The sequence below is a fragment of the Equus caballus genome, chromosome 17 (assembly GCF_041296265.1).
Source record: "Equus caballus isolate H_3958 breed thoroughbred chromosome 17, TB-T2T, whole genome shotgun sequence".
NCBI classification, from domain to species: domain Eukaryota; kingdom Metazoa; phylum Chordata; class Mammalia; order Perissodactyla; family Equidae; genus Equus; species Equus caballus.
This window is the reverse complement of record NC_091700.1, coordinates 91,784,178-91,803,320: the sequence shown is the minus strand read 5'-3', so window position 1 is coordinate 91,803,320 and position 19,143 is coordinate 91,784,178. Positions and strand designations below refer to the sequence as shown.

The 19,143-nt window shown below is 39.1% G+C and overlaps 2 protein-coding genes across 3 annotated transcripts in view; one reads left to right on the top strand and one right to left on the bottom strand.

Moving 5' to 3' along the window:
• LOC111768629 (collagen alpha-1(I) chain-like) overlaps positions 1–13,941 on the bottom strand; it is a 23,350-nt gene extending 9,409 nt beyond the window's left edge. The window contains exons 1-6 of the mRNA XM_070240057.1: positions 13,922–13,941; positions 11,988–12,084; positions 10,872–11,931; positions 9,497–9,581; positions 3,906–3,974; positions 1,986–2,204 (exon numbers count right to left, since the gene is read on the bottom strand). Of these exons, the coding sequence (XP_070096158.1) occupies positions 10,960–11,931; positions 11,988–12,084; positions 13,922–13,941 (1,089 nt within the window). The 3' untranslated portion in view covers positions 1,986–2,204; positions 3,906–3,974; positions 9,497–9,581; positions 10,872–10,959. The remainder of the gene's footprint in view (positions 1–1,985; positions 2,205–3,905; positions 3,975–9,496; positions 9,582–10,871; positions 11,932–11,987; positions 12,085–13,921) is intronic.
• On the top strand, positions 11,023–19,143 carry TEX30 (testis expressed 30). 2 transcript variants are annotated; one of them, XM_023621814.2, is made up of 6 exons: positions 11,023–11,198; positions 14,549–14,622; positions 15,116–15,346; positions 16,108–16,159; positions 16,692–16,897; positions 17,580–19,143. In XM_023621814.2, exons 2-6 carry the CDS (start codon positions 14,608–14,610, stop codon positions 17,751–17,753), a joined length of 678 nt encoding a protein of 225 aa, XP_023477582.1. In that variant the 5' UTR covers positions 11,023–11,198; positions 14,549–14,607; the 3' UTR covers positions 17,754–19,143. The 2 variants fall into 2 exon arrangements, with proteins under 2 accessions (XP_023477582.1, XP_005601384.1); XM_005601327.4 differs by lacking the exon at positions 11,023–11,198 and adding an exon at positions 11,350–12,441 and having other exon boundaries at positions 17,580–17,773.

Genomic DNA, 19,143 nt, shown 5'->3' with positions numbered 1-19,143 from the left:
CACCTTGAAATGTGATTAAGAGAATTATAAAGGAACTACAAATCCCAACACTGAACCAGTAATATAATGTCCTACAAATCTCTTTACCTAATAGTTGCCTTTCCATCCATCTTCCAGTTAAATAATCTGTTATACATTTTTTTAAATTATGGAATATATCATATACCCAGAAGAATATAAAACATACATCTGCAGCTTGAAAATAACTATAAGAAAACACCCATGTAAGTACTGACAGATTCTTTGCTTGATCAGATGTTAGTCAAGCTCCTGAACCTTCTAGGCCCATCTTTGTACGTCCCTGTAAAATCCAGTTTTAGCAAGAACCCTGATAAGTCAGTTTAGTAAGAGTCACCATCCTCCATATCTGATCACTCTCCTTATCTAATCAGGTTCCTGGTCCACTATCCCCCAGGTGACTTCTGATCACTCTGGCTTGTTTTCAGCAAGAATCCTGTTGGGTCAGATTAGCCAAGATCCCCACTCACCCTTGATGTTTCCTCTTAGTTATTTTCCATCCACTGAGCCCCACCCTGCACCTTGGCTATAAATTCCCATTTGCCCCTGCTGCATTCAGAATTGAGCCAGTTCTATACTGAGATTTCTTTTCCCCTATTGCAATAGCCGTGAATAACATCTGTTTTTACACTTTAACTACTGTCCAGTCTGGTTTTGCTTTGACACTAACACATGGTTTCAAAAGTGGAATGCTGCTGGTTCCTTAGAAGTGCCCTCTGTGCCTCACCCTATAACCCTATTACCTGCTCCCAGGTAACCACCATCATGATGGTTGTGATAATCGTTTCCTTGCACTTACTTATAATTTTACTACCTACAAGTACTTCCCTAAGCAGTATCAATTTTTAAATTAATATATGAAATCATACCGAAAATATTGTTGTGACTTGCCCAGTGGTGCATACGGTGGCAGTACATTCATTTGTATATGTAGACAGTATTTCACCATATGAATAGGATTGGGTTTTTTTACCCTTCTACTGTAGATGGACATTTGGGTTGTTCCCAATTTTTTTGCAATTCCAGTCAAAGCTACTGTGAATGTTCTTATTCATGTTTCTTGACCACATTTGCTTAGGACTGGAATTACTGGCTTTTATAGTATGTACATCTGCAATTTTACTCAAGTTAAACAGCTTTCCAACTTGATTGTCCCAATTTAGACTACAGCGGTGTAAAGGATCTCTGATTGCTTTTGTTCCTTGCTAATACTTGATATTATCAGCCTTTTAAATTTTTTGCTAATCTGATTGGTATGAATGGTAACTCATGTTTTAATTTTCATTTCTGTGATTACTAATGAGGCTGACCCTCTTCTCATACGGTCATGAGCCATTGGTGTGGCTTTTCCTGTAAATTTTCTATTTATTTATTTTGGCTCATTTTCCTATTAAGTTGTTTGACTTCGTGGTAGATTCATAGAAATAACATTTTGGAGCTAGTACTTTGTTGATTGTGTCTGCTGCATACCTCCTAATTTATGACATGTCTTAAATTGTACTGCAGCATCTTTTAACATTCAAAAGATTGTGATTTTAACATAGAGGGATATATCAATCTTTTCTTTTGTGGCTAGTGGTTTTTGTATCTTGTTTAAGAAATCCTTCCTGGGTCTGGCCCTGTGACTGAGTGGTTAAGCTCGCTCACTCCGCTGCAGGTGGCCCAGTGTTTCGTTGGTTCGAATCCTGGGCACGGACATGGCACTGCTCATCAAACCACGCTGAGGCAGCGTCCCACATGCCACAACTAGAAGGACCCACAATGAAGAATATACAACTATGTGCCAGAGGCTTTGGAGAGAAAAAGGAAAAAAATAAAATCTTTAAAAAAAAAAAAAGAAATCCTTCCTTATCACCAGGTCACTAAGCCAGTTTCTTACGTTATCTTCTGTATGAGTTTTCTAGGGCTGACTCAGCAAATTACCACAAACTTGGTGACTAAAAACAACAAGAAATTTATTCTCTCACAGTTCTGTAGGCCAGAAGTTGGAATCAAGGTATTGGCAGGGTTGCTTCCTTCTGGAGGCTCTCTCCCTCCATGCCTCTCCTCCAGGCCTCTCTTCCAGCTTTTAGTGGCTGCTGGCAATTCTTGGCATTCCTTGACTTGTAGACACATCACTCCAAGCTCTGCCTCTGTCTTCACATGGTCCTCCCCTCTGTGTGTCTCTGTATCTTCTTTTCTGACTCCTATAAAGACAATGGTTATTGGATTTAGGGCCCACCCTAAGTCCAGGATGATCTCATCTTGAGAGTTTTAATTAGATGTGCAAAGACCCTATTTCTAAGTAGGGTCACATTTCACAGGTAAGCAAATTAGGACTTGGACATAATCTTTTTGGGGCCACTATTGAACCCACTACATCCTCTAAAAAGATTCCTCTTGAACTTGAGACCTTCACATACTACTATTTGACATAACGCTGGAGGTCTGAGCTAGCACAATAAATCTAGAAAAGAAGTAGAACATAGAAGCATTGAAAAATAAATAAAATCGTCATTAAAAGCAGATTATAGGTTTCAGTACACAAAAATCCAAACGAATCTACAAATAAATTGTTGGAATTAACAAGAAAATTTGGCATTTGCTAAATACAAAACCAGCATATAAAATTCACTTGCATTTCAATATACTAGTTAGTAACAGAAAATTAAATTTAAATGTTTAAGATAGTACTTATAATAGCTTTGAAAACGGTCAAGTGCCTACTTGAGGAATTAATCTAACAAAAATGGACAAGACCTTTACAGAGAAAATTATGAAAACTTTAAAAAGTAATTAAATTGAAAGATAGTACGTGTTCACAGATTGGCAAAATCAGTATTAATGATGTCTGTTCTCCCCGACAAGGTATACAGATTCAATGTAAATCCCAACCAAAACATACCCTGCCCCTTTTTTTGTGGAATTTTACAAGCTTTTCCTTAAGAAAAGTACCTACGATGTCCAAGAAAAATTAAACACTCTTGAGGAAGGATGAATTGTGAGAACTTTCCCCACGATATAGCAAGACTTTTAATAATGCTGAGGTATTTAAGGCCATGTGATTGGTGCAGGGATAGAAAATATAGAACCATAACAGAATATTGAGGCATAAACAGACCCATGTAAATGTGGAAGCTCAGTCTGCCATCAAGAACTGCAGACAGTTGGAGAAAGGTTGCACATTTCAGTGAATGTAGCTGGTTCAATTGGCATTAATGATTCTGATTCCAGTTCCAATGTGTGGGTCTTTTCCCCACACCATCAAGCAATTTTCAGACACCAGCTGGGTGTCATACAATTCAGCTCACTGACACTCTCTACCCAGAGATAGCATCAGATTCCTCAGGTTAGGGGCTCAGTCTCGCAAGATTGCCCTCCACTTCAGACACCAATCCCAAGTCCAGGTTGTTACCTGTGCTTCTGACCAACTGGCTATTAATCAGCGCTTCCCACAACCCCCTCCTTGGGTTCGATTAATTTGCTAGTTTGGCTCACAGAGATCAGGAAAACAGTTTACTCACTAGATTACCAGTTTGCTGCAAAGGATATTAAAGAATACAAATCAACAGCCAGATGAAAAGATACATAGGGCAAGGTCCTGAAAAAAGGGGTTTCTGTCATTGTAGACTTTGAGGTCTGCTCCGTGACCCAAGGAATCATCAGATTCACACATCTGAAAGCTCTCCAAACTGTGTCCTTTTGGGTTTTTATGAAGACTTTATTACATAGGCATGATGGATTAAATCATTGGCCACTGGCGGTTGTCTCAACCTCCAGCCCCTCTCTCCTCCCTGGAAGGGGTGGGGTAGCGGGGAGGTGTTAGGACTAAAAATTCCAACCCTCTAATCAGATGGTGGGTTCTCCTGGCAACCAGCCCCAATTCTTAGGTACTTCTCAAAACTCACCTCATTAACATAACAAAATACACCTTTATCACTCTCATCAACTAGGAAATTCCAAGGATTTTAGGAGCTCTGCCAAAAACAGGATGAAGACAAAATATATATTATTATAAATCACAATATCACAGGTATTCATATATGGAAGAAAAACAATTGTATCCCCAGCACACACTATATCCAAAGATCAGTTCCAAGAGGATTAGTGACAACAGGCAAAAACTATTTTTAATCAGCAAAGATGCTGTCTCTGCTTTATACCAGCAGTATAATAGTATACTACAGCTGTAATGGCTGAAGAATTATTATTTCCTTCACTTTGAGGCTCTAATAAATTAAGCCTTATGACTTATTACCAAAAAATACCAACTCTAGAAGTTTCTGGAACATGTGTTTCTCATTATACAAATCTTTTCTTCTTTACCCCGACAGTGTTGCCATTTCAATCCATCACAGTGGCACTGCCACAAATGGCCCGTGTGTTCCCTGGACTTTAAATGACACATTAGCCATAGAAGGAATTCCTCTAATGAACACCACCTCTGGTTGTAAAAACAAGTGAATAGTAGGTGTTGACAGGATGACATTCATACTACATCCCTGCTTGTCTTATAAATCTTTTGTCTAAGTTCAAATGATGAGAGTTGGGCTTCCAATAAAGAATACAGGAGGACTGACTTTGGTTGTTGAACTTGGAATATGTGACCTGTTGATAGACGATAAACTTGGCAAGTCTCAACTGTCAGCATCTTTCAAAGTCTGGTTTAGAGAACCAGACTTTCAGCTTGAATAGTTGAATTAGGGTATAAGAAATTAAATTGAAAGCTATGCGTGCTCATATAAATGTATATAAACTTTTCCCTTTCCAAAAAATTTTCCTGCAACTTAATTTTCCACTCAATGGTACATCACGGATCCCTTTCATTACATCTTTCTTAAGAAGGATATTTTGCATGTGGAGAGAGGCTGTGGCTATAACTGTGCGGTGTGAGGGGTACTTGTGATGGATCAGTCCTATATCTTCATTACAGAGCTGGTTACATGAATATACACATGTGATAAAGCTACGTAGAACTACACACACACACATACACAAACACACAAATGAGTGCATATATAATTGATGAAATCTGAATAAGCCCTACGAATTGTATAACGTCAAGCTCCTGGTTTTGATACTATAGGTAAGCAAGATGTTACCACTGGGGGAAACCAAATGCAAGGTATAAAGGACCTCCCTGTGCATACTTCTGTAACTTCCCGCGAATATATAATTATTTCCAAAAAAAATTTTTAAAGTAGTGCTTTATTTTTAATAAGATTATAAAAGTTACATATGCTCATAATAACAAGAAAATCAACTCCTTCCAATCCCTATCTTCTTCTCAGGAGAACCACTGTTAAAAAGTAGACTTCCTATCCATTTTCTTGGATCCATAAACTTGGAGGATAGATCCATCAGGGACTCAGATGGTAATAGTTCATCTTCTCCATTCTTTCTACTATGTAGGAAGGATTGTTTCTAGTTTTCAGCTCTCCCAGAAAGAAGGCTGCAAGCTGGTAATACTATGGGGTAGATTTCTCAAAGCGAAATTACTGATGCAAAGGCTATGGGTAACTTAAATTTTTATAGATAAAGCAAAACAGGAAGCGACTATACAAACTATGATCCCATTACTAGGGTGTTAAATCCCATTTGCCCATGTACTCAGCAAGACTGGATATTAGTTGATGTGGGCTGGACAAGCCAAAGAGTCGAAAGAAAGGTTTCTTGGACTCTCAAGCTCTGGTAGTAGTGCTCCTTTATTCAGAGAATAGCATGTGGACAGGACCCCTGGGCAGTAAGAGCTGCAGGCATGGGGACAGGACCCACGGGCAGTGAGGGGCTGCAATGTGTTGAGGGTTAGGGCTAAATTTATAAGGCATGGGCACATGACTTATTTTTACTAGACAAAGGAGAGATGATGCAAAAAGTCATTAAAATGGTATCAGTGCAGGTGGGGTCTGGTTATTGTGTGGTCATATAACTTGAGATATGAATCGGGTCATATAGATTGGTATGTAGGCCAGGACAACTTGGGCTTCCCTCCCTGGCGCAGCCTTGATCCACATCATTAGTCATCTTTTTCATTTTTGTCAATTTGAGTAGAAAACTTATTTTTTTAATTTCCCTGATCATGAAACTGAATTTCTTTTTTTTTAAGATTGGCACCTGAGCTAACAACTGTGGCTAATCTTTTTTTTTTTTTTTTTCCCTCTTCTGCTTTATCTCCCCAAATCCCCCCTGGTACATAGTTGTATATCTTAGTTGCAGGTACTTCTAATTGTGGCATGTGGGATGCCGCCTCAACGTGGTCTGATGAGCAGTGCCATGTCCACACCCAGGATCCAAACCAGCGAAACCCTGGGCCCCCAAAGCGGAGCGCACGAACTTAACCACTCGGTCATGGGGCTGGCCCCTGAATATCTTTTTTTATTTATTATCTTTGACTTTTCAGGGATTTTATCAACTTTTCAATTTAAAAAATTTTTTCTTACTGATTTGTGTTAACTCTATGTATTATGGACATCAACCCCATTAAGTTTGTTGGAAATGTTGTCTCCCAGTCTTTTTGGTCCCTTGTCTTTGTTCACAGTGCCTATCTTAGTATAGAAGTTCTTAATTTTTATGAGATCAGATGTTTCAACTGTTATTTTATGATTTCTTGGTTTTGCACCTTGCATAGAAAGATTTTCCCACTTTGAGATATAAAAAACATTTCCCAGATTATCCTTTTTTTTTTTGAGGACGATTAGTCCTGAGCTAACATCTGCTGCCAATCCTCCTCTTTTTTGCTGAGGAAGACTGGCCCTAAGCTAACATCCGTGCCATCTTCCTCTACTTTATATGTGAGACATCTACCACAACATGGCTTGCCAAGCAGTGCCATGTCCACACCTGAGATCCGAACTGGTGAACCCTGGGCCACTGAAGTGGAACGTGTACACTCAACCACGGTGCCACCGGGCTGGCTCCCCAAATTATCTTAAAGTAAGATTCTGTAAATTTTTAGTATCTTTTGATACCTTAGTATAGATCCCTCCTTACTATTCTTTTTTTAATTATTCTTTTAATTTTTTGTCATCTATTCTTCAATTTGAACTTTAAAATCAAGGACTATAAAAATTCCAAGTGAGAAGCAGCCCTGATGGCCTAGTGGTTAAAGTTCGGTGCACTCTGCTTCAGCGGGCTGGGTTCAGTTCTTGGACACAGAACCACACCACTCATCTGTCAGTAGCCATGCTGTGGCAGCAGCTCACATAGAAGAACAGAAGGCCTTACAATTAGAATATACAACTATGTACTGGGGCTTTGGGGAGGAAAAGAGAAAAAAAAGAGGAGGAAGATTGGCAACAGATGTTAGCTCAGGACAAATCTTTCCCAGGAAAAAACCCAAAATAGATAGGCTATGTGCAAGTAAAACAAAAAATTCCAAGTGAAATTTCATTAATTTGAACAGTTGATGAAACTAAAAAGTTTATAATTTTGTGTTTTCCCAGGAAAGTGGTGCATATCTCCATTTATTCAGGTCTTCTTTTGGGTTCTTAAGTAAAATTTTATGTTTTTTCATACAAGATCTTGAATGTTTTACAGTTTGTTTATTCTTAGGTATTTTCCACATTTGTTCCTATTTTGTTTAGGCTACTTTTTAAAATAGTATTTTTTTCTAGCTGGTTATTTAATGAGTTTAAGAAAACTATAATTTTTTCTATGTTCTGTACCCAACTACTTATTGTACTGTTTTATCAGATTTGATAAACCTCACTTGATTTTCTCAAATCTAATCATCTTTGAAAATGACAGTGTATCTTCTTACTATATTTATAATCTTATTTCTTTTCTATCCTTATTGCATTGACTGGGACTTCTACCACAATGTTGAATAATTGTGATAACAAGCATTTTTGTTTCAGACTTCAATGGTGTATTAGTCAGGGTTCTCCAGAAAAACAGAACCAATATGTGTGTGCATATAGAGAGAGAGATTTATTTTAAGGGTTGCTCACACTATTAAGGAGGCTGGCAAGTCCAAAATCTGTGGTTCAAGTCTGAAGGCCATCACGCTGGAAACCCAGGAAAAACCTGTTACAGTTCAAGTGTGAAGGCTGTCTGCTGGCAGAATTCCCTCTTGCACAGAGGAGGTCAGTCTTTTGTTCTATTCAGGCCTTCAATTGATTAAATGAGTCCCACCCACATTATGGAGGGCAATCTGCTTTACTCAAAGTCCACTGATTTAAATGTCAATCTCATCCAACAATACCCTTACAGAAACATCCAGAGTAATGTGTGACCACATATCTGGGCACCCTGGCCCAACCAAGTTGACGCATAAAATAAACCATCATGAATGGGAATTTGTTCAACAAGTATTTATTGAGTACCCAATATGTGCCAGACATTGTACTAGGCTCTGGGAATATAGCAGTGAATAGTCACTGTCTCTTCTGGAAGAAGAATAAAAATAAAAAAGTAAAAAAATAAGATAATTATGGATTTGATCATTAAAAACAGTATTACATAGAGAAAGAGGGGTGGATGGTGGTGGCTACCTTAGATTGGGTGATCAAAGATGTTATTGATTTTTCACTATTAAGCAAAATGTTTGCTATAGTTTATGATAAACAACCACTATCAAAATATTAAATTTTCTAAAAAAAATAATTTAAAAAATTAAATTTTCAAATACTAACTTATTAAGAAGAAAGGGCATTAAATTTTATTAAATGCTTTTTAGACATCTATGTAAATATTCATGTTTTATTTTGCTTTGTTTTAGTTGCATTAATCCACAATGAATTACAGTAATAGTATTCCAACTCTGAAACATTATAAAAACTCTATGGTCACTATATATTATTACTTTAATCCATGGATGGATTAATTGTACTAATAGTTAATTTAGGATACATGAAACTATAGCCCACAGGCCAAACATGACCTACCACCTTTTTTTGTACAGCCTGCAAGCTAGGAGTGATTTTAACATTTTTTAAATGGTTGAAAAGACCAAAAGAATAATAATATTTCAAGATATAGGAAACTTACGTAAAATTCAAGTTTTGGTTTCCACAAAGTTTTGTACTGGTTTCCTACTGCTGAGGTGACAAGCTACCACAAATTTAGTAGTTTAAACCAACCCAAGAGCCAGCCCTCATAGCCTAGTGGTTAAAGTTTGGTGCCTTCACCACTTCAGCAGCCAGGGTTCATATCCTGGTCTCAGAACCACCACCACCCATCTGTCAGTAGCCATGCTGTGGTGGTGGCTCATGTAGAACTAGAAGGACGTACAACTAGAATAGACAACCATGCACTGGGGCTTTGGAGAGGGGGGGAAAAAAAAGGAAGATGAGCAACAGATGTTAGCTCAGGGTGAATCCTTCCCTGAAAAAAAAATTATCAAATGCATTTAAAAAAACAAAAATAAAAATAAAACACCACGAATTTATGCTCTTATGGTTCTCAAAGTTAGAGTCTGAAATCAGTGCTACTGGGATAATAAGATATTGATAGGGCTGGTTTCTTCTGGAGGCCCTAAGGGGAGAATGCATTTACTTACCTTTTCTGGCTTCTGGAGGTACATTTCTCAATGTGGTTTATCCATAAATGGAGGTACATTTCTCAATGTGGTTTATCCATAAAATCTAATATTATTCAGCAATAAAAAAAATGAGTTACAACAAGGAACAAAGTAGTATCACATGCTTCAACATGGATGAATCTTGAAAACTATTCTAAGTGAAAGAAACTAGACAGAAAAGACAGCATATTGCATGACTTCATTTCTATGAAATGCCCAGAAAAGGCAAATCTATAGAGATAGAAAGTAGGTTAGTGGTTTCCTGAGGTTAAGGGTAAGAACAGGGAGTAACTGCAAATGGGCACAGGTTTCTTTTTGGGGTGATGCAAATGTTCTTAAATTAGATGATGGTGATGGTTGCAAACGGTGGTAAATTTACTGAAAATCATTGAATTGTGCTCTTAAAGTGAGTGGATTTTATGGCATGTAAATAAAGCTGTTCTAAAAAGCATAGCTAGAAAATTAGGAGACAAGAAATGTTAATTAGCACTTTGTAATTCAGGAAAAAGCTTGAGATAAATAACACTGGTTTTCTGGATTTTACTTCCTTAAATGCGCTATGACAGAAAAGATGGCAGTTACCAACTGCACTGGGCTTAGGGAAGATTGATTTATTCAAAAAATATTGATTTGCAGGCATTATTCTATACACAGGAGATTCAGGGAAAAGAACAATAATAAAAACCCCTGCCTTCGTGGGGAGTTTACAGTCCAGGGAGCAGACACGTTCATAGTACCTTAGCGTCCAGAGTAGAAGGATAGGAAGTGTGGGTGAGGTGATTAGGGAAGACCTTGCTGAGAAAATGACATGTGAGTGAAGATTCCAGGAGATGCAGGGCTAGCCACTGGGATCTCTCCAAGAGGAGGCAACTGCCAGGACAAAAGCCTGGTAGTGGGGGCATGTCTGGTGGGTTTGGGTGTGAGGATAGCAAAGAGGCCCAGGTGCCTAGAGCTGAAGGAGCCAGGGGAAGGAGAATAGTAGGAAATAGAGAGGTAAGAGGTGACGGACCACTCATATAAAACCTTGGCAGACACTGTACGGCCTTTGGCTTTGATTATGAGGAGATAGGAAGCCTTTGGAAGGTTTTGAGTGGCTGTACGTTTCAACAGGGTCCAAGTGGCCCATGTGTTGATAACGTGGTGAAGAGGTGGGGGCAAGCGTGGGAACATAGACCATTTAGCCCACGACTTCAATAACGCAGGCCAGGATAATAGCGGGGCTTGGACCCGTCTGGCAGAAGTATGAGAAGTGGTTGGATTGGGCATATATTACAAGTAGAGCCAAGAGGATCGACGCATTGATTGCCGGTTGTGAGATAAAGAGAACAATCAGAGTGGACCCCAGGTTTTTCACCTGCGCACTATTGCAGTGGAGCGGCTGGGATGGGAAAGCGTCCAGAGCCGAGTGGATCGGGGAGGAAACAGCAACTGGCGCCAGCTCCTCAGCCCCCCGCGCGTTGGGGAGCAGAAGCGGCCGGGTCGCCGCGGGCAGCGGCGGGAAAACTCCCGCGCCCAGCGGACCCCGCGCGCCGGCCGGTGCGCCCGGGGGCGGGGCTAGCGCGCGCGTGCGCAGTAGCGGAGCGCGCTGGCGGCTGGGTCGAGGCGGTCGCTTCGAGTGTGGTAGTTTGCTCCCTGAAGGGAGTGAGGGCGGTTAGGTGCTCCTGGCCGCTTTCCTTTCCCGGTAAGTGTGGTGGCGGTGGTGGTTGGCGCCGCCACACGGAGGACGGCTTTCCGAGGGACTGCCGGCGCGCCTGGCGGCCCCGCCTGAAGTGCTTCGGGCTCGCGGCCGTGGCCCTCGGGGCTGTTGATCGGCTCGGTGAGGCGTTCGCCGTAGGTTCGGTGCCCGCGGGCACCGGCCGCTGGGGACTCAGAGGCCGGAGTGAGGGGGCGGGCGGGCAGGGAGAGCCGGACGGGTGCCGCCGGGTGACGCGAGCCGGCTTCGGCGGCGGGCCCTCGGGACGCCCCCGGCCAGCCGCGGCGCCCGAGCGCGGGTTGAGCTGGTAGAACGCTCCTCGGGTGCCTTCGAGTCCCAGACCCCCGGGAGGCCCGCTCCGGGTTCCTCCTCTGAGCGCCGGGTGCTCGTCGCTGCCCTGGCCGATCGTCGCCCCCCTGAAGGCGTGAACGCCTAGCGTTTGGGGTGCCCCGCGACCTCCAGCGGCCTGCTGGGGATGCAACGGGTCAGCCCGCGCGCTGCTCCCACCGAGAGTGACTGCGGGCGTGGCATTTTGACCCCTCAGAGTAAATGTGACCGCTGACTGCGTTCTGAGCGTAGTCCTAAAAGTCACTCGAGTGCCCACGACGGGGACGCTGCCGAGTGCACTGAGACGCTCGATGCACCATCGCAGCGGCGGCTCCGTCAGGTTGCTGGTGGGGTCTCCGTCTGCGGTCGAAGACGTTGGGGCTGAGCCAGGCTTCTACCCCTTCCCGGTCTGAATCTGGAGCCCGAGATGATAACGTCGGTCGTCCAGACCAGGCGCGGTGGGGTTCCATCCTGGAACAGTTTCTTGTTCCCGAAGTAGGCCAGGTGTGCAGCAGCTGTGAAGAACAGAGACTGTTCATCGTGAAATCTGGAAGGGAGGAGAGTTTTCCTGAGAAAACACCAAAAAACCAGTTGTTGAGGAATAGTAGAGCATTCTAGATTAAGACAGTGGGTTGAATACATGTATCTAATTTTACTTCTGACATCTCACTGAAATTACAGGAAATGCATTTTTTTAAGACAGAAGCCCACAAGGATGGAGAGAATGGGAAGGGAAAGGATAGCAATAAAATATTAGGCTCTAGAAAGCAAATGTCTTAGCACACCTTAGCGTAATTGTAAACTAGCAGCAGGGAATACTGTGGAATGATTCTCTATAAACCAAAGAATCTTCAAAATGCATGGAAACTGGCAGCCCCGGACACCTAGGGAACTAGCAATGAAGGTAAGGGTGCTGGGGGTGGATGTGGAGGGCTTAAATAGAGATGCCTTAGGTGAAATCTGTTTGAGAAGTCATTATATATCTAGCTCTCCTTCCCCAGTGCACACTGGTGGGTGACTGCCTTTCTCCGGTCAGAGGAGTGGAGGCTATTCTCTTGAGAAGATAAAACAGGATCTTTGAACCGGGGGACCCCAGGCACAGTTAATTATGGGGGAGTGTTTATGAAAACACGGACACTGAAGGCTGAAGTCCTTCATCCTCCTTCTCCCACTGAAATCCCAGAATTTTTACAGCCAGACTAATACCATTCAGGCTCAAATAAGAGAATTCTTGTACACACTTGCACCCATGTATGGAAAGATACGCAATCAGCTGATCACAGTGATTGCATCTGGGAAGGGAAAGGAACTCAGTGGCTGGGGGAAAAGAACGTGAGGAGGCTTAACTATTTACGTTTTTGTTCTTTTGAAATTTTTACCATGTACATATATTACCTATTCAAAAATGAAATGTATCCCTTAAAAAATTAATTGCAAATCAATATACTCTTTGACAGAGTAATTCCTCTTCCAGGAATTTACCTTAGAGAGATAGCTACACATATGTGAAAATAATGTAAGTACAGTGCCACTCATTGCAATATTGTTTTAGCAAATTGGAATCAGTGTTCATTAATAGATGGTTGATGAAATAAATTATGTGCCACCCTCATTGGAATACTCTGCAGCCATAAAAAACAATGAAAGAAGTCCATTGTTTGAAGAAAAGAGTAATCAAGATATATGTTAAGGGCCCTGGCCCCATGGTTTAGTGGTTAAAGTTCTACCCGTGGCCCGGGTTCATGGGTTCGGATCCCTGGCACTGACATGCTCCACTCACCTGCCACGCTGTGGAGGTGTCCCACATACAAAAAAATAGAGGAGGATGGCACAGATGTTAGCTCAGGGCGTATCTTCCTCAGGAAAAAAAAAGATATATAAGTCGGGAGAGAAGTTTCAGAAAAATGTATCACCAGTTTCACCAGTTTATAAAAAGAAAAAGGATGTGTGTGTGTGTATATATATATGTAAATAAAATATCGGAAAGATGTGCAAGAAGGTAATATTGGTTGCCTTTGGAGGGGGATCTGGGTGGCAAGGCAAAAGTGGAATGAGGGACTTTTCACTGTATATTTTGATACCTTTTGAATTTTGAATATTGTTATCCAGTGAATGAATGAATAAATGTTAATGGGGAAAATCTAGATGAATAATGGAGATCCTGATGTTGGTAATATCCTGAACAATAAAAGGTCTCTTACAGTAGGAAAGAATGCTTACGAGCTTACAACATTTCATGCTCTTGGTTCTTCAGGTCAACATTTCATGGTTCTTCAGTGGTTTAAATCTTGGCTGGACTAGGCTTGACTCCAGAGTTTAGTTTTGAGTTCAGATCTGCTCCATGTGTCTTCATTCTGGGATCTAGGTTGAAAAAACAAAAATACCTGGAGCATACTTTTCTCATGGCTTGAGAGTGAGAGTTCACCAGGGCTTCTGGTAATTTGCCAAGCCTCAGCTGAGAAGTGGCACATTGAAACTTCTATGTATATTTCAGTAATTAAAGCAAGTCACATAGCCAAGCCCAAAGCCAATCAGGCGCAGATGGGAGGCTCTGCAAAGTTGCATGACAAAGGGTGTGGGTGTATACTTCTGTTACAGGGTGGGAGGAAGACTTGGGAACAAAAGTCATGAAGGAAAGGGGTTAATAGAAAGATGCTGTGAAATTAAGTTGAAGATAGTTTGTTAAGAATAAAGATACTTAGGGGAAAAAATATTATATATGCGCCAAGATACAGCATCCTACTTTGATAGGAATTTTCTTAAACCTTCCATGTCAAGATCTCACATTGGCTTTATTTTATGTAACATCGGCCAGCTCCCCACCTGGCCCTATAACCAATTCTGAGTGCCTGTAGGAACCTTGAAAATAATTAATTAAATAAAGCACATGTAAAGACACCAGTTAGAGAAGTCATTCTAAATGTGTTCAGCTACTGAATGTGTTCCTTCATAGTTCTTGTGTCATATCCATGTCTGCCAACCCACCTTTCACAACAGAATCTTCTTTTCAGGGAGATGTCCTTTGCTTCTCAGATGTAATGCACTTTAAGTTTGTTATTCAGCAGTGAAAATGAGTCATACAGAGGTAATACATATTTTCATATGTTTTGCATCTTCAGGGTTCCTTTTTTTTTGGGGGGGGGGGGTAGTTCTGTGGCTCCAGAGTAATTTTCTTATTTTCAGTGTGTAGTGTGAAAGACAGTATGGTATTAGTGGTTAAGAGTAAAGACTTTGGAGCAGACTGCCTGAGTGTGAATCCTAACTAGTGTGTGTATAACCTTGGGCGTATTACTTAACCTACTATGCCTCAGTTTTCTCTTCTATAAAATGGAGATGATAATAGTACTTGCCTCATAGAATTATTAGGAAGGTTAAATGAGTTAATACATATAAAGGACCTATAAGAGTACCTGACACAATAAGAACTTCTTAAATATTAGCTTATTATTAATATCACTGCTTTTTATTGGAGACCATGACTTGAATCATGGGTCTCGCAGAACAAACCTGTATAGTTACTCAGTTGTCTGAATAGGCAAGGAAGTAATTTTTGATCCATTTATTCTCTTGAATTCCAGGTTAAATTAAAAATACCTTTTGGAAATAAATTACTAGATGCTGTTTGTTTGGTACCTAACAAGAGCTTAACATATGGAATAATTCTTACACATGGAGCGTCAGGAGATATGAATCTTCCTCATTTGATGTCACTGGCATCCCATCTTGCATCTCATGGGTTTTTTTGCCTGAGATTTACCTGTAAAGGCCTTAATATTGTACATAGAATTAAGGCATATAAATCAGTTTTGGTAAGAAAATTTCTTTATATTTACTTACAACAGGAGTCTTTTAAAATTCTTAAGAAATTTTATTAGCAGTCACTTGGTTTAATTTAAAAATCTTTTTAATGGGTATTCTAGAGACCCAACAGTACATGAAAGTGGTCAGATTTCTGCATCAGTTAGTTTCCATGGAGATGAATGCTCACATCATAAATGTTCCTCCACAATACTGCCAAGGAAGCTACTTATGATGTAATTTTTTTAATGGAATTATATAACTTTAGAATATAGTTCTGGATATTTTGCCCACTGTACTATGAGTGTACAAATACAGCATGATTTTCTGTGTATATTATTTAGAAACTAAAATCCCTGGATAAAAAATCTGAAATTTCTTTTAATCCAAATTATTTCAAGTTTAAGTTTTTCAGAGCTTTAAATTAGATCTTAGTATTATTATTACCAAATTTTATATTAGTTGGAAGCTTTTACTGGCTTTTTTAAAAATAATTTTTTCTTTAAAAATATTTTAGTACTTGAATTTTTTTAGAGAGGTAAAGTGATTTTTTGCTCACATATTTGCCTATACTACCCAACATATGATTTGATAGTGAAGGCATGACCAGAAGAGCAAATAACTGGTTATCTCATTCAAGAAGAATCCTTAAGATTTTCTGGTTGTCTTTGCAAAGATTTTCATACATTTCAGTAATGATGGGAAATAAATGTTGGTTTTCCAGTGGAATATTTTATGGAAGAATTGATAATTTTTTGGTGGATTTTTCTAGAATTACCTAAGGACCTCAGGGGAATACCAACTTGCAGGTGTTTTCCTTGGAGGTAAGTTGCAATATTTGTGAATACTTGTTTTTAAATATACTCATATTAATATAGGAATAGGTAATGGAGAATTAAAATTAATTGATGATAGGAAGCTAATTTAGGATTTTTTTGTTTTGGTAAGTCACTTCCTTAGATAACATCAATGTACTTTATATATTTAAAGCATATTTTAAATGTCATATATATGTATTGTAATCTAAAGTTCTCTCCTTTTATTTATATCCCTGAATCACTCTCTCTCAAATGATTCCTTCACAAGGATTGTCCTCACCTCTTTTAAGTATTCTTTAGAAAAATAAGTCCTTTTTTGTAAAGTTTGATTTAGGATTAGTTTTTAGTTCTTCCTAAAGCTATAGATGTGCATTATGTGTATTGCAGCTTGTTAATTGCCATGTTTTGGAGTTAAGTAATTTGTTGATATACAAATATGATGAATGAACAGTAAATGAAATCTAATTTGCCACATTATCACCACTACTTTATGTGAATGTTTACATTTTAAACTTAACTTAATTTTAATTGGTTTTAGGTCGTTCAATGGGCTCAAGAGCAGCTGCTTCTGTAATGTGTCATATTGAGCCAGATGATGCTGATGATTTTGTTCGAGGTCTCATTTGTATTTCTTATCCACTGCACCATCCAAAGCAGCAGCATAAACTTAGAGATGAAGATCTCTTTCGTATAAAAGAACCTGTCCTGTTTGTGTCAGGCTCAGCAGATGAAATGTGTGAAAAGGTGAATTAGAACTTCATGTTTGTGGGACTGAGAGAGAAAGAGTGAAAGACAGAAATGTCTTGGGAACAAGATAATTACCTGCAACAAGTCAGTCTCTTTAAAAGGATGCTAATTTTGTGCCTTAGTTACCCTGTTGCTTTGGAGAACCTAAAAATATAAACATACTAACAAAATTCATCTCCCTGGAAAGAGAGTTGGTAAATGGATTAACTCTTATTTGGGAAATGAAGGATTAACGTCTGAATCTTGTGATTTTGGGATTACTAGACTATGTTTGGTTTATCATTTCAGCATTCAAGCAGGTTCTTCAATTTGTTATAAAATTCACTCTTAAGAAAAAGTTAGTAACTTGTACATATTATTAAATATTAATGTATTTCCCAGAGCGTATAATTTCCTTGGGGAAAAATTTTTAGAAGGATTTTTTTGCTCCAATTTACTTAACTTTTTATCGTCAGTAGTGAATACTTGATCTGTTCTGTGGTAGTACTGTATCTGAGAGACGTGGACTGCCACTTCTGTGGGCATTTCCTTGCACATTCCGTTGCCTCAAAAGTTGTCTGTAGAGTAGGTATTTAATGAATATTTGGTGAATGGATACCAGTATTGGTGGGGCGGGAGAGAATCTTTATTAAACATCAATACAGCATTAGTCTAGTATCCTCTTCTTTTTTCCCTTTAGAACTTGTTGGAAAAAGTGGCACAGAAAATGCAAGCTCCTAATAAAATCCACTGGATTGAGAAGGCAAATCATTCCATGGCAGTAAAAGGACGGTCAACAAATGATGTTTTCAAAGAAATAAATACACAGATTTTGTTTTGGATCCAGGAAATCACTGAAATGGACAAGAAATAATCGTCTTTAGTTAAAAGCCATGTTATTTTGAATACAAATACAGTTAATTTGACAACAGCATACCTCTCAGCATTATGAGATATATTTCAGAGTAATTTAATGTTCTTTAATGTTCCGCCATTTTTAAAACGTGTTAATTGTGAAGTTAATGTCTTTTGAAAGCACTGTTAGATTTGTATAAAGATGATATACAAATATTGAAGATGGTCTAAATATAATTTATTTTCATTAATATAGTTTTGAAAAAATTAAACATTTGAATTTTACAAAGAAAATTTTGTCTCATTGCTGTGCAACTGAGAGTACTCTAATTTTTCAGAGCAGTGTCATCTTTAAAAAAGGAAAAGAACACTTGCTTTACTGTAGTAAATTTAGTCAGTTTTATAGAATGTATACATCTGTTCACCTAATCTTTTAATAAATCTCAAGGGATAGGAATGAGGATACATTTTCAAATATGGGGACCCTGAACGTTGTTTTTAGAATGAAATAACGTTCCTTCAAGAAATGTTTACTCAAGGCCTGTTAGAGGCAAAGCCTCATTAGCTTTGCAAAGATGAGTAAACATTTGGAGCTTAAATATGGTGGGACAACTTGATGTCCAGACCTCTCTCATTAAGGGGAGAATGAAATAAGGACTAAATAGTGGGACTAGCATCTGTGCTGTATCTAAGCAGAGTTAGAGCACTTAATTTTGTCTTAGGAAGTTTAGGTATTACCTGGACTGGACTTGAATGGTATTGAGTTATATATTAGAAACATAGTTTATTTCCCATAAAGGCCACAAAATGTGATGAGGCTGATGATATTTAGATGTAGATATAGATAAATTTGTTGTGAGGAGTGATTTTCTAGAGTAAATTAATTCCTGTCCCTGGCTTCCCTACTGCTCTAATGTTAGGGCTTTCAGATGGCCCCAGGGTAACCTAGGCAGCTTGCAGATTTTTGAGGTCCATCGTTCCTGCAGCTCTGTTGGAGTCAATGGATTTTAATTATTTGTTGATTTTTCCACATAGTGCATAAAGAATGAAAATCTAGATAACAATGTCCAAATTGTTTATATTATAGGATGAAATCATGTACAACTACAAAATCAAAATTCCTGTGTCATTCAGTGTATAATAGTTACTTTTGGATTAAATAATATCTTGAACAAGGCCTAAATTTTTAAAAATAACATAATTAAAATAAGACTGATATCAAAATACTATACACAGATAAAAAATATCCAGAGCTGACAAATAAAATCATGGTCTATTAACAAGTAAAAATGAATTGGGAAATACTGTAAACCAGAAGCAAAACTAATGAGAAAAAGGAAAATACAAAGGAAAACTTATAAAGCAGACCATAATATGAAAGTACAATGAATGAAAGATTTAAAAATTTA